Here is a 20158-nt window from a genome sequence, read left to right on the forward strand (position 1 = left end):
CAAAATACGACAGGTACATAGCATGAACCTTCCCAAGAGATTGAACAACAATGGGGGAATCTCAACACTGTAGGATAATAACCACGTCGTGGATTTCACGGAACCACACTCGGCGCACACGCCCCACAGACCGTAAATCACTTGCCTCAAAGGAAAATATCGAGTTACATAGGAACAATGGAAACGTGTTTCATCCCTACCCCATCTCACCAACTGACCTTTTTCGGTCTACCAAGTTCAATTCTCCCAGCTTCTGGAGGCCAAATGCTAGGTGAGTCACCGACTGAGGTCGAAGATGTCTCGAAAGCTTTCAGTAATTGTACGATTGTATGACACGCATGAGGTTCAAAAAAGAATGAGACCTAATGCGATGCATATCTGACAGCATATAAGTTGTTTAAGCTCTAATTTATTGACCCAAAGATTTATAGTCACAACAAGGTTACTACTATCGAACATAGTCCAAACAGGACCATTTCGGAAGAAACAAGCGCAGCATGATCGCATTCAAACAAGACAAGACGGACTAGAAACTTCAGGCAACAAAAACTGCGTATATCACATTGCTGCGCCTTTGCCCCTTTGCTCTGAAGGCAACGATGTCACATGCAAGATCGGACGTGTTTTCCCCTTGCTCCTTCGCTCGTAGCCTCGTAACTTGAAGGATGGAGGGACCACGCTCCTTCCCTATGACCTCTCCTTCAGCGCTCTTCTCTTATAAGCATTTCTAATTTCATCTATCCACCATTTAATCCAACAATGTACACACTCATTCAAATTTTTTAAACTGCAGGTTTTGACACCAATACATATAATTTTCAATTGCAAAAATCCTCATGATATTTGATACATGATTTTTGAAAAATTAGGTCCTTAGCGTAATGGAAATTACTCGGCGAGACAGATGTTGACTGTTAACCAGGTATTGTCCTTCAAAACTATGCATTTCTCTACGTCTGATACGCGATTACTATTTGCAGTATAAATGCCATGGGATGCCCATTCATGGCAGTAAATTTAGCATGCGCTCCGGAGCAAAAAGCCCCGCGCGATCTTTTCCATGTTCACTTATGAGGTACCGACGCGACGGCACAATACTTACAAGTATGAAAAGCAAACAGGAGCATTTAAAAAATACGTCACTAATGGAGAAACTCCTCTGCCTGCCGCTTGTTTTTGACCTAGGGTTTCAAATGATTGACTCACACTGAAAACCAAGGCCAATCAGTTCCCCTTGGACTTGCGTCTGGTGAAGGGGAGGGGGGGAGATAAGAAGTTTGCGTAAGAGATGCACCCCAATTTTCGGCTTCAATTTCTGGGAAAAAAGGTCTCTTACATGCGCTAATACGGTATTTAATTGGCAATGCCTTTACATATTTTTCTATTAAATGCAATGTCAGCATATACCATGTACAACATCAGAATGAATGTACGAGTGGAAATCCCAGCGGGGATGGACTTTTTCCCAACATCTGTCCACTGGTATACGGGGAGCCAGTATACTTATTTGCATACGCAAAAATAACCTAATTTGTTTGTTTTTATTTGACCTTTGAAGAGGTTATACAATTTTTTCCTTGCCAAATATAATCTTCATTTTAGTTCATTAGGTGTGTTTGCCATATTCCTAAGATCAAAGCCATTGGTATGTCTTGTGCAACTATAGCTGCAATCTCCACCTGCAGAGCTATGTACATATTTTCATCTGTGACTGGGGCGTACGGATCCATCCAAGAGGGACCATTCACTCATCTTGAAATCCCGTTTCTCATTGTCATTTTCCTGCTACTGGATATTCCAAGTTCCACAAATCCACCCTGTTCAGTCTTCAAAATTTCTCCTACTCTTCTTAACTCCCTCCGCCAGCCTTGGTGGTGTCGCAGTAATGCCAACCTTGAGGTTGCTGGTTTGAATCGCGCCTTGATGGATCTACCACCATCCACAGCATGGATGTATGTGACTCTCAAATAAGCACATAAGTGGTAAGAAAGGAAATCTAGTCAGCAAATTCGCTTGTAATAAAGACAAAATTATTGCTATTATTATTATTATTCAAGAAAATCCAGCCCTGTCGCAACTGAAGTCATGTGCTCCACCTATTAAGGGTTAATGAAGCTAGTTAATCTAGAGAATATTCAACACTGGCAAAGGATTACATTCCTTAATCGTAAAACACTATTCGTTGCTGTTGTCTATATCAGTAGTACATAAATTGTATTGTCACTTCAGCATCGTGGCATTATTGGTTTTTGAATTACAGCATGAATCCCACCATTAACTTGAATTCAAATAAATACTTTTGCAACTTTTGTGGGCTCTTGGCAGAAAAAGACCACTGCTGGTACTTGGGCTGATGTCCTGAATTCATGCATGAAGCATATCCATTAGTTTAAGTAGGAAACTTGCTAAATGGTGTCGCTTTCATGTGCTGAAATTGGGGTGGTTGTGAAAGTAATTGAGAGTGGTACACACTAATCACAATTATATTTTACTCATGTTTCTTAAATGTGTAGATGGAGGAGTTAACACTCCTAGCCCTCTCATAAATTTTTATATTCTTATATGATTTATAAATATGTATGTATGTCTATTTGTTCTGGTAATTCTTGTATATGTTGTCTTTGTGATGTGATAGTGTATATGACTAAGGAAAAAATTCAAAGCAAAAAAATCATTTGATCAGTCTACCAAACAGAATGTTATCATTGCAGATCCATACTGCTGTGATGACGCCACTTTTTTTTGGTAGACCCTTCAGAAAGTTCGCTGTGAAGAATGATGGCTTGATGGAGTAAATCTTTATCAAAATCAGGTGATAGCAGTTTGAGCAACTGCCAATGCAAGTGATCCTTTGGCAGTGAACTTTTTCCATAGGTATTTATTTGTCTTTGCAACTGTGAGGGTGACTCCTTAGAGTCATCTGCAGTTTATGTGGTGCTTTACTAGATTGTGATTTTTTGTATAATTTTAATTGCCAGGACAAAAGGTTCATCTCTTGTTCATAATGTACATGTTTATATGTTTCTGGAAAAAATAAATTAGGGTACTTATTAAACAGACTATGTATTCTGAAATCATAAGTAAGAAAATGAATGTTAATTGTTGTTATACATCTGTTTTCAGATTCTGAGAGCATTGAAACTGATGGCCTTTAAGTTTTTTTTACATTTATTTTTAATTAATCCATTAAATGAAGTGTTTGTGATATAATGAATAAAGTCCACTTATTATTATACGATAAAATTCTTTTTTTCCTCTAGATAATTAAATTATACAAACCCAGTCAGCACAAAAGATAAATTACCCCATTTTTACCCTTTTTTTAAATTCGTAGGATTATGGCAAAAGATGGCAATCCTGTGTGTAAATGGGTAAACTATCTGCAAATTTAAGTGGTAAATTTGGGTAATTTGGTGGTAAAATTCAGCATTTTTCCTGGTAAAGCCTCCCCTTACGACATCAGAACCATATCTGTGGAGCTTGCAAAGAAACATGATGACACCTCCTCTGTCGGAACTACTGTGAGCCAACAGTACATTGACGTAATTATAGGAATTATTACATGGTAGTGAAGGATATTGATATTGAAGAATAACTGTTTATTGAACAACAAAAACTCTCTAAATATACAACATAATACAACATCTATGTAAGGTAGTAACCACTTAGTGAAAGAGAAATATGCAATTACAAAAATATATAAAACCTACATTCATGAGGATATACATACTCATTGAAAGAAAAATGACCGAAATAAGTAAAAGCTATATTTTAAGAGGAATTGGCGATTTGATTTCTTGTATCATAGAAACAATGCTAGACTTGTAACTAATTTTCTTCCGTTGAGCATCCGGTGCATCATGATAACACCTTCCACACCAAATGCCTTTGGTCATGATTATGAGGAAACAAAGTCACTCAAATGCAAATCCAGTAAACAATGTGCTTTTCCAAATTTTCTTTTCACCCCCAAGGATGCAAACCATTGAAATCACTGTAAATAAAGAGCTATGCTATACTTTAGCAGAGGTTGAGGGAACCAAATTACAGCCATGAAGGTTATTAAAAAGTATAGCCTCACAATGGCGTCACAACAAAATGTGATGAAACTCTCTAGTTAAATTTTTCCACTGAATTAAATTTTGCGATTTTCAACATTATAACTGGTAATTCAGTCTAGTTTACTAAATAGTTAGAAATTAAAAATAATTGCCAGGCATGTTACTTAATTCATTGGCACTTGCAGTCATGTTCATGTTCCTCCTTCATTATTTATATTTGTCCACTTGTAGCCAATCCACATGTTACTATCCACTTTTCGCAAATTGCAGTTGAGGATCCAATGTAGCCAACTGTCAAGATTTGTTAGTAATGAAAGACACTTTGTATCTTCCACAAGTTTATAAAAATTTCTATTTTATTACCGGTTTTGGCTGTTATAAAATAGTCTGTAATAAAATAGAAATTTTTGTAAACTTGTGGAAGAAACAAAGTGTCTTTCATTAAAAATATGGAGCCCTTCCACCATGTACGTGCTTCAAAGTTTCGATTTAACGTCAAGATGTGTTTGATCTTTCAACTTTCATATATGTAATTATTTTAGCGAAAATAATTATCCGATGAAAATTAGTAGTCTTCTATGTACACATATGCATGCAATATGTATTTAAGAAAATAATCATGTAATTTTTAAGAACATTATTTCTGTTAATGACCTCAGTCTTTCATCGATAGCGTGTTTATCACATTGAAACTGCAAAATTTAATGGAAAATAATTTGAAAAATATCACTTATACCTACAGATTTTGCTGTAGATATATTGAACTTTATTTTTCTACTTTAAACTGAACATACAATTAAGTAAATGCCTTACTATAATTTTTTATACCGCACTCTTAGCAAGTCTGCATGCAAGTAATGAATGGGTAAAGAAAGGGTATAATGACGAAAAGGGTGAAACTGCCCTAAACTCAAAAAATTTCCATCTATTTTATCTTTTTATTTTATCTATTTATCTTTTGTGCTGACTGTGAAACCCACTTCATTTCTAGTTAAAACTGATTTAAAGGGGTTCTAAGTGCTTTTAGTACCAATTTACCCTCTCATAAACGAGAGCATTTTACTTTGCTTGTAATACTCTTATGTATTTCCTTTTATGCATCAGCTAGCTTTAATGTATTGTCGGATCTAAATGTAAATATATTTACACACTTTGAAAATGTTTTCCAAGCATGGATGAGGTGAAATCTAAAATGTATTTTCCCATTGAAGGTTGTAATTTATAGAGATGTGTTCATTGGTCATTTTTCATGCTTTTTTGAGAGAAAATCAATACTCAATTCAGATTTTATTTATAATTTAAACAGTCACTAAGTGACTGTGGGAATTAATCATCTCTATAGATTGTCTGTATGGCTTTATGAGTTCCATAATTGTAAAAGGAATTCATAGCTATCAGAATGCCCATGGTACCGTTAAGTAAATTTTGACTTTGATTTATCTCCATAGATGAGAGCGGAGTTAAGGCTATTTGTTTGGGAGCTAATCAAGTGGAAATAAATGCATCAGTAGATTAAATAATTTGATGATTGGTGTTTCGTTACCAATCTCAGTTGTGTTCATTATCATGAGAAGTATTTTTGTAACATTCAGCTTGCATTTTAAAATGATCTAATAAATGTTTTACCATGAATTATTAATATTTTTTTAGTTTTTCCCTTCCTGATATGGGAAAAAAGTATCCCAACAAAGTTTGTGCAGCCTCTGTTGCTGAACAGAAAAATAGGTTTCCTAAACTGGGTTTTCATTCGTTGACTGATGAGGAAATTCAAACAAGGAAATCTATCTCCATATCTTCATCGTTCAAATATATGATGGATTCGTGGGTGTCCCCCTACTCAAGTGTTTGGTGACAGCCCTAACTTCATGGAATGGAGGTGCATAAGATGGCATATCATGTGTACTTTTGAAGCATCCCCTAGAATTCTACAAAACGATAGTACCAAACGGATTTCCCTCTGAAAATATCCCACAGCAGACAACAGAGAGCTTTCTTCTGAGATAAAAAGACTGGATTAGCAGATTAGATGTACATATTACATATTTCAATAAATGTAGTAGAGTTTGAACATGTATTAGCTTTATCACTGACGACCACATTGCTAGAAGACTTTTTTTATTTGCATTGAGAGAGAGAAAGGCTCATTGCTGCCTTCTCCATCTCTGTTTTCCTGATTTTATTTTCTTCTCATTTGGATGATGTTGATAATTACTTATATGTGAGTGGCCTCAAGGCCTTCTCCGACTGTGCTGCCTTCAATGAAATCAAACCTAAATGGCTGGGTCCTCTTGGACGTGAGATGAGAGTCTGATTTTGCTCCACATTTTCGTGAAAGAGATAGTTGGCAGGGTATCTCACATCCATTGTTTTTTTTTGCGACACCAAAGAGTGGACTTATACTTTCATCTGGCTCCTACACACGTGCCTCCTCCTCTTCCACCAAATGCGGACTTCATCTTGATAGTACCGAGCATATCTCTGCCTTCTTCAACTTCTCCATTTAATCATACCAGCCATACTACTCAGCATTTCTTCCCACCTTTGTTTTCCAACAATAATTCTGTCATCCATTTCACAATGCCAATTTCCTCTTGCCTGGATCAGTGTCTGTATGCTCTCTTTTCTGATACTCATTTTTCAATTTCCAAAGTTAAAATACTCTAGTTAACTGTCTCCAGCCTTTCCTTCAGTATATCCATACCCATGCGGGCATACCCTGGAATGATATACATAGTTATAAATTTTTAATGCTGCAAACCCAAAGAAAATGATATGTAATAGTATAAAATATGTAACTGGAATAAGTATTACGTTTTTTCAAGCAAATAATTGTAATAATTAACAAAAAGCACTGGTATTATTGTATGATATAATTCTCTTAAAATTTTGGTTTCATTCACCTTTCCCTTGCTGAAATGTTACTATCTGAATGTTCATGGCTTTCCCCCCTTTACAGTCCGGCCGTCGAGAGTTGTCCGATGACAGTTCAAAAGGAGGGGCGGAGAACCCTGCGCCTGCACGGTTTGCAGCCAATTGCTGTCCCCCAAACGCACCTCATACCCTCGCCCAGTCATACAACGTTGTCTCATGGATATGAAGCACTGAAACAAGCCTGAGCCACCAAAACAAGCCCTTTCTGCGAATCGCCAAAACAAAGGAATCTTCCTTTGGGTCCTTCACGCTCGTCGTCCCTTCTGGTTCCTTTCTTAAGGGAACCCTTTTGTTTACGTGTGGTGTGGGCGTTTCCATTTCTTACCTGGCAACCTTGCCCCCTACTCCTTCTAGCTGTCATCGGACAACTCTCGGCGGCCGGACTGTAGTTTTGATCTTGGGTATGCCCTTCTTCACAACCCTTCCTGCACACATGTAGCACATCATTCTCTGCTATATAATTCCCGGTATTCTACTCTTATGGACCTTTCTACATCATTTATGTACTTACTCATCAAGCTTTAACAACCTCCATGACAATAGGAGATTAAACCAGATGGTACACTATGGAACTGTTTGTCAAATTGAGTCGGACACTCTTGAGTTTACAGACCTACTGCACGGACCCTTAAGCTGAGAGCCCACTGGTAATTTTTATGGGAAACGATGAGTTTCTGAATAGGTTCTTCAATCTCTGTCTTGCAGTGATGAACACAATCTATGTATTTTGTATTTCCCTGTGTCCCTCTTCCATCCATAATTATACCTTTAGTTATGCTTTGACCCATTGTTTGTGGTCAATAGCTTATTCCTCCCATGTATTCACTTGCTATATCACCGTCTCATTCTTGTTCCTAATCCACAATCCCTGATTTCAATCCTTTTCTGCCATGTTCCACTGTCCCATCAAGATTAAATTTTTTGTTGGTACCCCGAGCACCCTAATGAATTGAAAATTAATGCAGCTTTTTTTCAAGACACTTAGGGTGCTTTCCAATCGCGTATCTGCGCTGATCTGTTTTAAACTGTTTAGCTCAAAGCGTGTTCCAATTGCAGGTGTGACGTCATCTGCGCTAAACAGATGGGAACACATCCTGCACCATTGTTCGTGCACGCTAGTGTGTTTCAATCTGTTGCGATGAGAGCTAATCTGCGCAAGGTGATTGGAAAGCACCCTTAGAGACTCAATTCTCCCATTCCAAGTTGTGTCCATTTATTCATCTCTCATGCATTAATAACGTGCCATGTAAACAGGCATTTAAACTGTCTTCATTGGGTCATTGTGTCAACATTTCTGACTGCCTCACCAGCAAAAAATAAAGACATGACCCAGCAATTGGACGTGGGGTTCAATATTACCAACTAGTTATTCTTTATTTATTTCTTGTAGTCTGAATAACCCAAGAGAAAATATTTTTCAATACAAAGATTAATAATCCCAATGATTATTTTTAAAACTTATTGCATTACAAAAACATTTTTACAAAAGAAAAATAAAAAAACATAAAAATAATATATAAATACACTATTTTCAACTATTACAATAATATTCCAAAGAAAATATTCAATAACATACAACAATCATTCCTACCAACAGGGACACTGAAATGGAGATAAAGGGGATAAAGGTTGGCATAATTCTTGTAAAGTATATATAGTTCTTGAGAACCTATATGATGTGCTGGTAGCAGTGGCGTAAATGGGGGGGATTTGGGGAAGTATCCCCCCCAAAGCCTCAGAGAAATCAAAAAATTATTTGAAAATCTTGTCTGAATTTGATATCTAATAACTGCATTAGCTAAAATTTAAATTTTAAGTGCCAAAATGATGTAAAATGCGTTTTCAGGCATGTTATTTTTCAAAATTTTTCCTGAAATCCCCATTAGGATGAGGGGGGTAGCCTCCACTATCCCCCCAAAGCATATTCCTTAGAGTTACGCCACTGGCTGGTAGGGCATCCATAATATGAGAGTATTCTCGAGTATGTGCATGGCCATCTGTCCAACTATGGATCTTGGTGGACCAGCCCAATTCTGTACCCTTTTGACCAGTGGCATAACAAGGGGGAGGGGGTGATGAGGGGATACATCCCCCCCCCCCCAAAGCTTCAGAAAATTTTATAGTAAACTAATGTTTTCCCTGCCATGAATTCCCACAGAATTACGAGTGAAACCCAAACTTTAAGTGCCAAAATAATGTTAAATGTATTTCCAGGCATGTCATTTTTCAGAAATTTTACCATTGCCTGTGTGGGGGGAGGTTGTCCCCCCAGACCCATCCATCCTCCAAAAGCATATTCCTAGCTATGCCACTACTTTTCACTATATTAACTTAACGCATGGTCCTTAAGGACCGTGACTTCACGAATCAACCCTTGGGAAAAAGGCTTGTCAACTTAGAGTAATAGGTAATTTTAAGCCTCATTCGAACAAAAAATAAATTATATGATAAGACACAAATGGACTTCCAATCAATTTCTCAAAAATGTTTAGGCACCATTCATCATTAAAATTAAATTAAATATTAAACGACGATTTTGATAGACTGGTGGATATTAGCAATTCAAAGTGGAAAGTAATAGATACAGATATGGCACTGATGCAGACATGGGCGCAGCCAAAAATTATGGGGGTTTTGGAGCAACTAATACTTTGGGGTGTCGGGGGTATTGCATACCCGCCAGGGTAAGTGGGAGTTGCGGGGCCCTCCTCCAGAAAATTTTTAAGATTAATGGTTCCAAATGGCGGAGTTTTACAGCTTTATGAGGGATATTTGATATATCCTAAGACTTTAATATAAGTAATACTAATCCATTAAGTAAAATGGATTAAGTTTAAAAATTTCTCTGAGCTCTGGGGGGGGGTTTAACCCCCAAACCCCCCCCCCCCCCCTCGCTGCGCCACTGGATGCAGTCTTTCTCAGGAGAATTAATCCACCGCTGTAAAGTGTGCTTCAATTCTCGTACAGGTGAACTACTATCTGTCAATCTCTGCGTTACGGCGGCGTCCGATGATAGATTTATGACCAGGCTACGACATTTGGCTTGCCTTCTGGGAGGATATACGCCGACCCTTTCCCCGTGCATAAACTACGCAATGAAGGACAACATTTTACGTGATATTGGAAACAAATAGCCATGACAATGGTCAATAAAGGGCTCCGGTAATATCCGTGGTAATGGTATTGGCAGCTTCGCACACCAGTCTAGCAATTGCTCCGAAAAATAATTCTTCACTTAATTACGGACAATTGGAACGTCCGATTGAAAGGAATCTACGCTTGAGTTATGCGAACAAAAGCAAGAATAGATGAGGTGGCGTTAATTTTTACTCATCGAACAAAAAAATGCGTTAAGGCTACCAACCAATTGTGGTAAATGAGTACTTCCTTTCAATACATTTTTTTTCAAGGATCATATGGCTAGAACCCGTGACCCGTAATTATAATATCCATGCCGCTCGTGCCCATGACTTTCAAATCTGCGGTTCCTCAAGGTCATTATATGTTGCATGTTTTATAAATGACAATTTAAATTTACAGTGAATACTCGAAAATCCTTCATTTATGCATTGCGAAAGACTAAAAGGCGATATAAAAATGAATTTAAAGGCATGCAGGTAATTCATATATCAAATAAAAGGTGATTATTAGCGGCTTTGGTTAACGATCCAAAAGTCTTCATCGTCTATTCAACGAAAGCCAAGGGTGATATGGCAACATCGCGTTACATACCCCGGCACCAGCCGGCACCCCACCAGTAGTTGCATACGCCGGTCCGTTGGGGCGGAGACAAAAAAAAATTTCTCGTGTGACTTTTATTCTTCTACCGTGTGAATGGTGCTGATACTTCACGGTGTCTTGATCTTGAAGAAGTGAGTTGGTGGAGTCCGTGTTCATGCGTTTCATTGAGGAATAGTCAAGGCGGATAATATAGCGGTAGCAAATCAGAAGTGTGATAACTTGAACCATTATAATCACGTAAGTTATCCCGTTTTCATTTATGTCATTTCCTCTGACAGGTATTAAGAGATGTCTTGGGTAAATTCCTTAACTTTCCTGTTACCGTCGTTGGGACGGTGTCAAATGGTGCGGTTGGGATAGTTGATTTTGTCTGCTGTACCGGCATCGTCCTATATGCATCTTCAACGTATCAATTCTAATTTCCTTAACCAGTGTGTTGTTGACCGTGAATTATTATATCGAACCAGCGATGTTGAATTAAAATGCAATTATATTTCAACATTGCTGCATGCCTCGTAATGTATGTATATACGCGTAGTCTGCGGACGTCACCTCGCGGTTTTGTCAGTAAATTTGTTCGCTTTACGTTCGGATGTAACTGCCTAATTTTAATTCGTTTTATTTCCTAGGAAAATTCGTCACTATGGCTTCCCCGGATCGCCTCGACTTAATTATATTCGGAGCAACAGGCTTTACTGGCCGGCATGCTGTGAAGGAATTTATTGGTTTGATGAAGGAGAGACCGTCTCTTTCATGGGGAATTGCAGGACGTAGTAAAGCAAAACTAGAACAATTGCTGAAGACTCAGTCGGAACAGTCAGGTGTGAATAATCTACGGACTGCTGCATAGCGTAGACTACGCTAGTGTAAGTGCTCATGTGTATTAAATGTTTGTAATTAATGGTTTTCAACTTTTCAGGCCAAGATTTGAGTAAGGTGTCGATTGTCGTTGCTGATGTTAACGATGATGACAGTCTTCGTAGCATGGCCGCCCATGCCAGAGTGGTGGTCAACTGCGTGGGGCCATACCGGTAAGATATTTCGTATGAAGCCCTACAGTGATATTAAAACAAATCATACCAATGAGTTAGTTTTTAGTCTTATTTTGGAATCTCTCTATTTTATTTTATAATAGGTTCTTTGGCGAACAAGTGGTTAAGGCCTGTATAGAGGGAGGAGCTCACCATGTTGATGTTAGTGGTGAACCCCAGGTAAGTTGTAATGACAGACAAGTTAGTGCATCACGAAACGTCTTATTTCACAGCTAGGACAACCCGTTGATAGCTATGTGTTTGCTACATGTCATGATAATGCCAGGGCCATGCACTGTCTGACAAAGCGATGAAGAAGTAATGAAGCAAACCTCATCACACAACGCTTGCATTTTCTTTGACATTCACCTATCACCTGTCTTTCTGTCACCTCGAGAATGTGTTAGTTAAAATTCAATGTTGGGTATCGTTTTACATCAATGTCCTACACGTTTGGTTCAGTGCCTGGGATCAGCCATCCTAGTGGCAGATCTTGCCATGTAGAGGTGTCACCACGGCTCAGCTGAATGGTGGGATCATCTAGCCTGGGACCCCCGGTTTAAGTTATACGCTGTTGTTGTCACCACCTCTTTCATATATGGTGCGTGTATTTGGTTGTGTTCGGTTTTCTTTGCTTGTGGTTCTACTCACTGAGCTCATAAATGACAAAGTTAGTGACCCGTGCTAGGAATGGGGTTGTGGATGAGACCAATGCCCTCTCTAGAATATTATAATACGTTCTTAGTGAACAAGAAATTTGAAAGCCTTTACCATCATCACCTTCTTGTCAACGTTTGTGCCATCTCATGGAATTGGTGTATTCTCGTCGTTACGTTCCTTCCCATTCCATTGATGATCTAATAAAGCTGTAGTAATATTTAATTAACTGAGTCAAAATATATCAATTATATATATAGGATTTTTTTCTCTGTAAAAAATTCAAAATTCTTAACGTAATCGATTACTAAACATGAGTAATTGCTGTATTATCGTCCTAGTCGTCAAACAAATCATCCTCAATTGTTACAAATTAACCTCCTTCCAAAGTGGAGCCACGATTATCAACTCGGGAATTTTCTGATGTGCCAAAATCAATTCGGTAATTATCTGCTTTGCTAGAAATTTTTCCATTAAATGCTTCAGCGCTTGCCGACTCTCTCAAGTGTTCTTAACCATCTTAGTGCTATTCTTTTTCCTGGGGTACTGGCGAGGGTATGAAAGGTATTTTAATGAAAGGTAGCAACTACAAAAAAATAAACAATACAAAGCTATTTTATTACATATCCATGATTTTTTTTAATTGATGAGGTTAAACTGGTTAACATTGAAAAATATTGTTATGTTTCCTGAAATAAGTTAAAGAAATGTAATAAGTTATAACAAATTAAATAATGGACTACGTCAGAGACTATATATCAGCTCGCCGCACTAAAAGAGTTGAGCTTACAATCCTTGTATCAGATGGTGAGAGGTCGACGTAAGCTTCTCATTAAGAATGGGTTTGCTCTGAGTGATTTCGCTGAGCTAAGCCGGATGAGCTGAGCCGTGCGTGTGGAGCTGGCAATATCTTTTATTCAAAAGAAAGAATGATGAAAACAGAAAAGCAAAAACATGCTGATTAGCCGTGTATCCTAACACAAAACACAAGCTAGATTACATACACAACAAAGATCTCGTAGGCAGTAATTTTTGTGGCCTTTTTCTAAGGCTCCTTCCTAAATTTTGCTTCTGTATCAGGTCCAAATAAAAGAATAAATGGCGTGTGTGAATTTTTTTTTTATGTTACACTTGGTTCTTGAGCGTCTGACAATTCTTTAGTAGGTGGTGAAGGTAGTCTGATAGCAGTAAAAATGTTATAAATTCAATTCTATTTATGGCCAAAATTTTTATAATTACCCTCCAAAGAGAACACTTTTCAACCACGGAAGGGTTGACCAACAAGGAAGGAAACTTATATTTTAGGCATTCGATCACTTGCGTAGAAAAATCTCAGAGAAAAATTTGCAGCTTTAATCTCCCGGGTCAACAAACGTCCTGCTACATTTTTTTGTCATTCGTAGGGAAAAGGTTAAATGCTTAAATGGAGAATCTTTTAGGGTCTTTGTCAAATAAATTGACCTCCGTGAAAACTAATTTATTTTCCTAATTTAAATTAACATTTTTTATTTAATAATTTATCCAACAAATTATTTAAAAATAACTTTTTAAATAATTTATCCAACAAATTATTTAAAAATAACTTTTTAAGTACATAATTGGTCATGTAACAATGTTAACCATAGGAGGAAAATATTATTCTGGATCTCTACTTCTGGTTATAGCTAGGTATGAAAAAATTGGATAAGTTACATTAAAATGTGCCTTATAGTGGCCATTGCGTGGAAAAAAGAGAAATGGCCAAAATGGAGGTTAGTATGATGAATGTGAAGTTTTTGAAGCATTAGGAGGCATGAAGAATGTGAGTTTTTTTTATAATTTTGAAAGCAGTTGGAACTCTATAATATTTAAATCTTTATTGAACATAAGCAGCCTTTCACAATTTTTTTAATTCTCCAAGTATTTTTTTTTAAGAACTATTTTCTGTTGTAGTGTGTAATCTCTCCTATGAGTCAGAGCTTAATATCATCTATAAATATTTCTTGAAATCGCATCTGCTTTGAATTTCAATACAAAATTATTTGATATTCAAATTACCTGGAGTAAATGGTTCATGTGACCAACAAGCCAGTTAGTACAAGACCAGTAGGTACAATTAATGCCATGGGTAATTGGGGAGATAATATTGCTGGCATATAAACTCCTAATAGTGATGGTAATCTTCACATCCTGCACCATTCTCTTGTCATCTCATCCCCCATAAAAGTTATAAAAAGATGAATTTTAGCAGTAAAACTCTTCAACTGCCAATTTCTTGCCACAAGGTTTGCTGCATTGAATTCTTCAGCCAGTTGCCAAAGCATTGGCACGCTTACTGGTGGCATCTTAATCCCAGCTGACTTCATTAATGTTAGGATATTAAAACCATTCAAAAATGGCTTCAGCTATCCTAAGCCACTGAATTTCCTTTCATCCACGTGTCTTATTCCTGTTGTTTTTCTCCCTTATCTCTTACAATCCTACGTATCTTATCTAAAAATGGAATTGCCTTAGTGGGGTAAGGGTTAACTCTTTTTGCCTTTGTGTTTCTAAGCCTGTGTTTAGCCTTTTTAATTGTTTTCATCATTCTAAATACTTACGCCTTTTTATTTATACATTACCTGTCTAGTATTATTTTGCTGTCTCACCAAGGATAACACCTGTGGTTTTTTTTCAGTATATGGAGCGCATGCAACTTCAATATCACACTGCTGCCAAAGAGAAAGGGGTTTACATTGTGAGTGCCTGTGGATTTGACAGTATTCCAGCTGATCTTGGTGTTGTCTTTTTCTCTCAGAAATTCAAAGGTGAGCTTGATTATAGAACTCGTACAAAGGTTGATGTATTAGTAGCTGTCATGAGAAGCTGATATAAAGAGCAAGGTGGAGCCCTCTTGTAATGTGCCAGCTTATGGAGAAATCCTGGTTTTGACTAATTGAGAGCTGATTTAATCTATGTTACATATCCATGAGTTTTTTTTAATTGATGAGGTTAAACTGGTTAGGTTAAAAGTTACACTAAATAAAACCTTATCATCATGGATCGAACACAAAATCCGTTTCGCATAGGGTCTTTAAGACTCCATATAATGTAGACACCTTATCCCCGTCCCTCTTTGCCAAAAATTAGTCGACACACTTATTTTCCCTCATATAGATTATTGCTGTGTGGTATAGTATGACCTTACAAATTAACTAAATCTGAAACTGCAGAGGATCGGAATTCCTGTATAAAGTATATTTTTGACATCTCATATTATGAACATGTGACACCATATTTTGAAAAACTAAGATGTTTAAAAATACAAGATAGGCACTTACTTCATAAGGCAACATTTATGTAAAAGTTAATAACGACAGAACTTCCCTAATATATACACCAAAATGTACAATATAATGCTAGAACAAATAAACGTCCAACATTCCACATGGAAGAACTTTACATACCACACTATCAAACATCTATTTACGCTAGGTCTTTCTATATCACCTCTTGCGAGATATGGAATCAGTTGTCATACAATTTAAAAAAAAAAAAATATATATACAGTGGAACTTGGTTAGTACGTTTCTGAAGGGACCACGAAAAATGAACGTACTAACCAGGAAAACGTACTAACGAGGAAAGTAAATAATAGCAGTCGGGGTTATTGCAATCAGTGAAAAAGTCGTCATAATTACAATTACTATCGGTAGTTCTCATAGGATCGCCTTCCTGAACTCTTTTCACATTTAAAATCAAGAAAATGAGCGCTACCATGAAAAACAATACCATGTGAATAAAAATCGCAATTTTTCATGGACATCCCGGAGACGATTTCATGATTACGGCGTCTATCTCCCGTGATTTATCCTGTATATATTTACAGAACGAGGACGAGTGAAGCTCAGACAAGGGAAGACAAGTCATTTTTCTTTCTCACAGCGTACTCGGAGAATATAACAACAACCCGGAGTAAGTCAACTGGTTTTTTAAACATCATAAAAATTGGGCAAAATTATATTGACTTTCAAATTACGGCAACAGCCGTAGACATTCCCTTCTGGAATGATACCATTTCGATTGTAAAATCGATCGATATATCGACTGATGACACGCAAGATTATTAGATTACGACGTAATTACAAGAAAATTTTATATAAAACAGTTGAAATTTACTTTCAAAATTTGTCTAATGTCGTCTGCTTTCGTTCCGAGATCAATTATTTTTAAGCAACATTCGCATGCAAGCAAGCTTCGCATGGAGATCCTGAGGATCGTCTGCTCCCGCAACAGTAGTCAAGTAAATACGCACGACGTCGAGTTTATGGAACAGTACTGCTTTAGATAATGTGGAAATTGTCTGACTCATTTCTTCATCATGATAACTCGTGCAATAGCAACAATAGGTCTCTGGACAAAATTTTAATATCCCTTCAAATACTAACTAAAAATCGTAAAATATAGTAAAATTGTCATAAAGGCCACTTTAACGCATTTATTTCACATATTTTCTTAAGAATTTGCAAAAGAAATGACCGAAACAGTTCCAAAAACACACCCACTTCAAAACGTAATTCCATTGGCCAGCCGGAAAGTGACGTCAGCTCATGCAATCGTGTGGGAAATCCAGTGGCGTTGCGCATTGTCACCAAATTTCTCGGTTTATTTAACGACTTTAAGTGAGGTTTTATTTCTTATTTATCTTTCGGAAGTTTTATCGTAAAAAGCAAACGCCACGGAACCTGGTTTCACCGAGGCTGACACCGGAAACTTGCCGAAAATTACAGCGGCAGCAATGTTTACTTACATAAGCAACCGATATTGCTACGTGCATGCTGAAAGCCGGGGAGTGAAGATGCATAGCTATGGAAATATAATATCACCGGCTCTTGTAAAATACATATTAAATGTGTTTATGAAATTTAACAATGAAATAACATTTAATAGGGTCGGACGAGAAGATTACGCTGACAACGCCATTGGCAGTCTAAACATATGTTTAGACTGCCATTGGTTGCGTGCAAATTATGCACAATCAAAACGAATGTATCGTTCGAGCTCGTGTGTGCCCCGGAAGGTAGGAATGAATAATGGTTACGACGGGGAAAGTGCGACCCCCCATCTAAACTAAATATAATGACCCGAGTTCCTAAATTTAAAGTAAAGCAAGGAAAACCAATCCATGAAGAAGAGAAAACAAGACATAGTTCTTACCTAACACTTCCGATGCGTTGATTCAGAGGGAACTGCGGTATAGACTCTCCTCACAACCAATTAAGACTACGAGATGAACGGACGGGTATATTTCCTAAGCATGTGGAACGAGAAATTAAGGGATAAGTATTACAAAGTCGTTCGCTCTGGTTTCATAACAATGTATGGAATATGTTGCGCGACCGCCACCTGCTTCGAGAACGGAAATACGATTTACCTGAAGGGGGGGTCGCACTTATTCCGCAGTCGCACTTACCCCACCTCACCTTATGGAAACTAAGAGATCTTAAAAAATATTTGACCTGTTTTTGCTCGTAAGGATAGTTACAAATAGTACACGAGAAAGGTATGTTTTAAAAATATATATTTTATTTTTTAAAGTAAAAATTCTCAAATGTAGCTCTATATTGTTGCATTAGTCTCCTTGAGGAATAAAATTTTTCAAAAAGTGTCGGACAGAGATCCCCTCGAAGTGGATAAAGCCAGCAATTGAAAATACTTTCCACTGGTGAAGATGAGTAGGTATAGGATTGTGTCAAATCTGATAAACAATGCGTAAATATTAGAATTCATTTTTTTCATTCATTCACATACGTCGGCACTTTCTCATCCGAACCAATCTTCGTTCTACGTCTTGGGTGACCGTATGAAGATATTTTTTTTGGAGCATTTCTAGTCGTATTTCTGCACTTAGGCACAATGCAGTACGTGATGCTATACGCTGCGACATATCGAGGAATAACTACGACACGAAAAATAGGGCGTGATAACCACAAGATCTCCACTGTAAACTTCAATAATGTGCACGGTCAAGGTGGTTAAGAACAACACTATTGCATGAGCTGACGTCATTCAAGATGGCGGCTGTGCGAATTACGTTTTTCCTTGATGGCTTGTAAGATGTATTTAAAATGCTCATAATAAAAAAATAGATGACTTTACAGCCATATTGTTACAACTTTTAGCTTAATAATTACACCTACTTTTCAGAAACGTCTTTACCTAAATAGGTGTTCAGAGACCTATTGCCCACTCACGAACTTTGTGCGCAGCAGTGGGCACTCCCAAGCGCTCCAAAGGCAACAGAAGGTGAGGAGCTCGGGGTGGGGAAAATTGGGGCTTCTTATTGGTTGTAGTTTTTCATAGTCAGACATTCCCGAAAAATGGCCGCATTTTATTTTTCATCACGTCACAAGAATTCAGAAATGCATTTGGATAAATTACGGTAGAAGAAAGAGATGTGGAATGAATGGAAGAATGTAAATGACTAATGATAATAAATTAAATCATGAATTCAGACGTTTGCGACCCTTAAGAAGACACTAGAGAACGAATTGCGGGTTGCGTCACGTCAAGCAATTGAGCGTACTAACCAGGAAAGCGCAATTTTTTCTTCGTCGGGAGGGAGGCAAGAAGAGACTGAGGACGAAGACAGAGGATGCCTAAAGGCTGAGGAGATTAGGATAAGATAGGGGAAGGGAGAGGATGGGGGATAGGAGAAGGCTATGGAGATCAGTGGGCCCTGTTAAGGCCAGGCGGGTTGAATGCTTGGTGTAGCCAAATGGAAGACAATTCAAGCGTTTTTAATTCTAGCGGTGAGGCGGAGGGTGGGAGAGAGGCAAGTATTCCTATGTGAAAGCAGTCATCAAATTCTAAATTATGGGAAAAGGCGTGGGTAGGGACAGGAAGCGAAGCAGATTGGGAAGTGGGTTTGCAAGAAGCTCGATGGTTGTTAATCCGTAGGTTGAGTGAGGTGGTGGTTAAACCAATGTAGAAGGCGGGGCAGGAATTACATAAAAGGATATAAATTACGTTACTGGTTGTACAGGTGGGGGATGGAGTGGAAGGAAGCGGAAAAGTGAGAAATTTGTTAGGAAGTGGCTGGGTAATGAGGATAGCACACGTTTTGCACCGGGGTCGTTGGCAAGGGATAGGTAAAGAGCTAGTACGGGTGGTGAACCTTGAGAGTGGTTTAGTCGTTTTGAGAATGGAAGATAGATTTGGCGGCTGACGGAAGGATAAGGATGGACAGCTAGAGAAGATTTTTCCAGTAGTGACATTGTTAGAAAGAATCGGAAAAAGGCTTTTGATGATTCTGTTCAAAGCCTGCACGCCCGGGAAGTACCGTATTTTCCGGCGTATAAGACGACTTTCTAGCACCTAAAATCTTTTTTAAAAAGTCGGGGTCGTCTTATACGCCGGGAATGTGGCAGCAAGGAGGAGGGGTGGCCGCACTGAACAAACACTTCACACATTTGCAGAACCCTAACCCTAACCCAGTGCTGAGATCTAACATACCAGGCTTTGTGAACTTCCATGTTAAAAGGAGGCCAAGGGAGAACCAAGCAAGACAATTAAACCAACGGTCGGAGGCACTTCAACACAATCAGCAGAGGACAGTTGTGAATGCAATGCATTAACAGGCGCGTGAGCACGGAATATAAATCAGACAACTGGCTTTAACACTGACATACGAAGCAAAAGGCAGTACTGAGGCAAAAGACAAAAATTGCACAGAAATTACCTGCAGATCTTGATGCCAAATTAAATAACTTCCATCGA

At 38.0% G+C, this 20158-nt stretch overlaps 1 protein-coding gene and 1 long non-coding RNA gene across 3 annotated transcripts in view; one reads left to right on the forward strand and one right to left on the reverse strand.

Annotated features, from left to right (window-relative positions):
* Positions 1 to 5329: 5329 nt before the first annotated feature.
* Positions 5330 to 10645, reverse strand: LOC124167358. Its single transcript, XR_006866669.1, has 2 exons — positions 9929 to 10645; positions 5330 to 6777 (listed from the first exon to the last, which is right to left on the reverse strand). It is a non-coding gene; the product is annotated as an uncharacterized LOC124167358 (long non-coding RNA).
* Positions 10646 to 10779: 134 nt separating this feature from the next.
* Positions 10780 to 20158, forward strand: part of LOC124167357 (saccharopine dehydrogenase-like oxidoreductase) — a 29390-nt gene continuing 20011 nt past the window's right edge. Inside the window, exons 1-5 of one of the 2 annotated variants that reach the window (XM_046545364.1) lie at positions 10780 to 10970; positions 11363 to 11554; positions 11653 to 11764; positions 11869 to 11944; positions 15078 to 15207. In XM_046545364.1, coding sequence (XP_046401320.1) covers positions 11377 to 11554; positions 11653 to 11764; positions 11869 to 11944; positions 15078 to 15207 — 496 coding nt within the window. In that variant the 5' untranslated portion in view covers positions 10780 to 10970; positions 11363 to 11376. Of the gene's footprint in view, positions 10971 to 11140; positions 11254 to 11362; positions 11555 to 11652; positions 11765 to 11868; positions 11945 to 15077; positions 15208 to 20158 lie in introns of those variants that run through there. The other variant, XM_046545365.1, reaches the window with a different exon arrangement.

Source organism: Ischnura elegans, chromosome 10, assembly GCF_921293095.1.
Source record: "Ischnura elegans chromosome 10, ioIscEleg1.1, whole genome shotgun sequence".
In the NCBI taxonomy this organism is placed as follows: domain Eukaryota; kingdom Metazoa; phylum Arthropoda; class Insecta; order Odonata; family Coenagrionidae; genus Ischnura; species Ischnura elegans.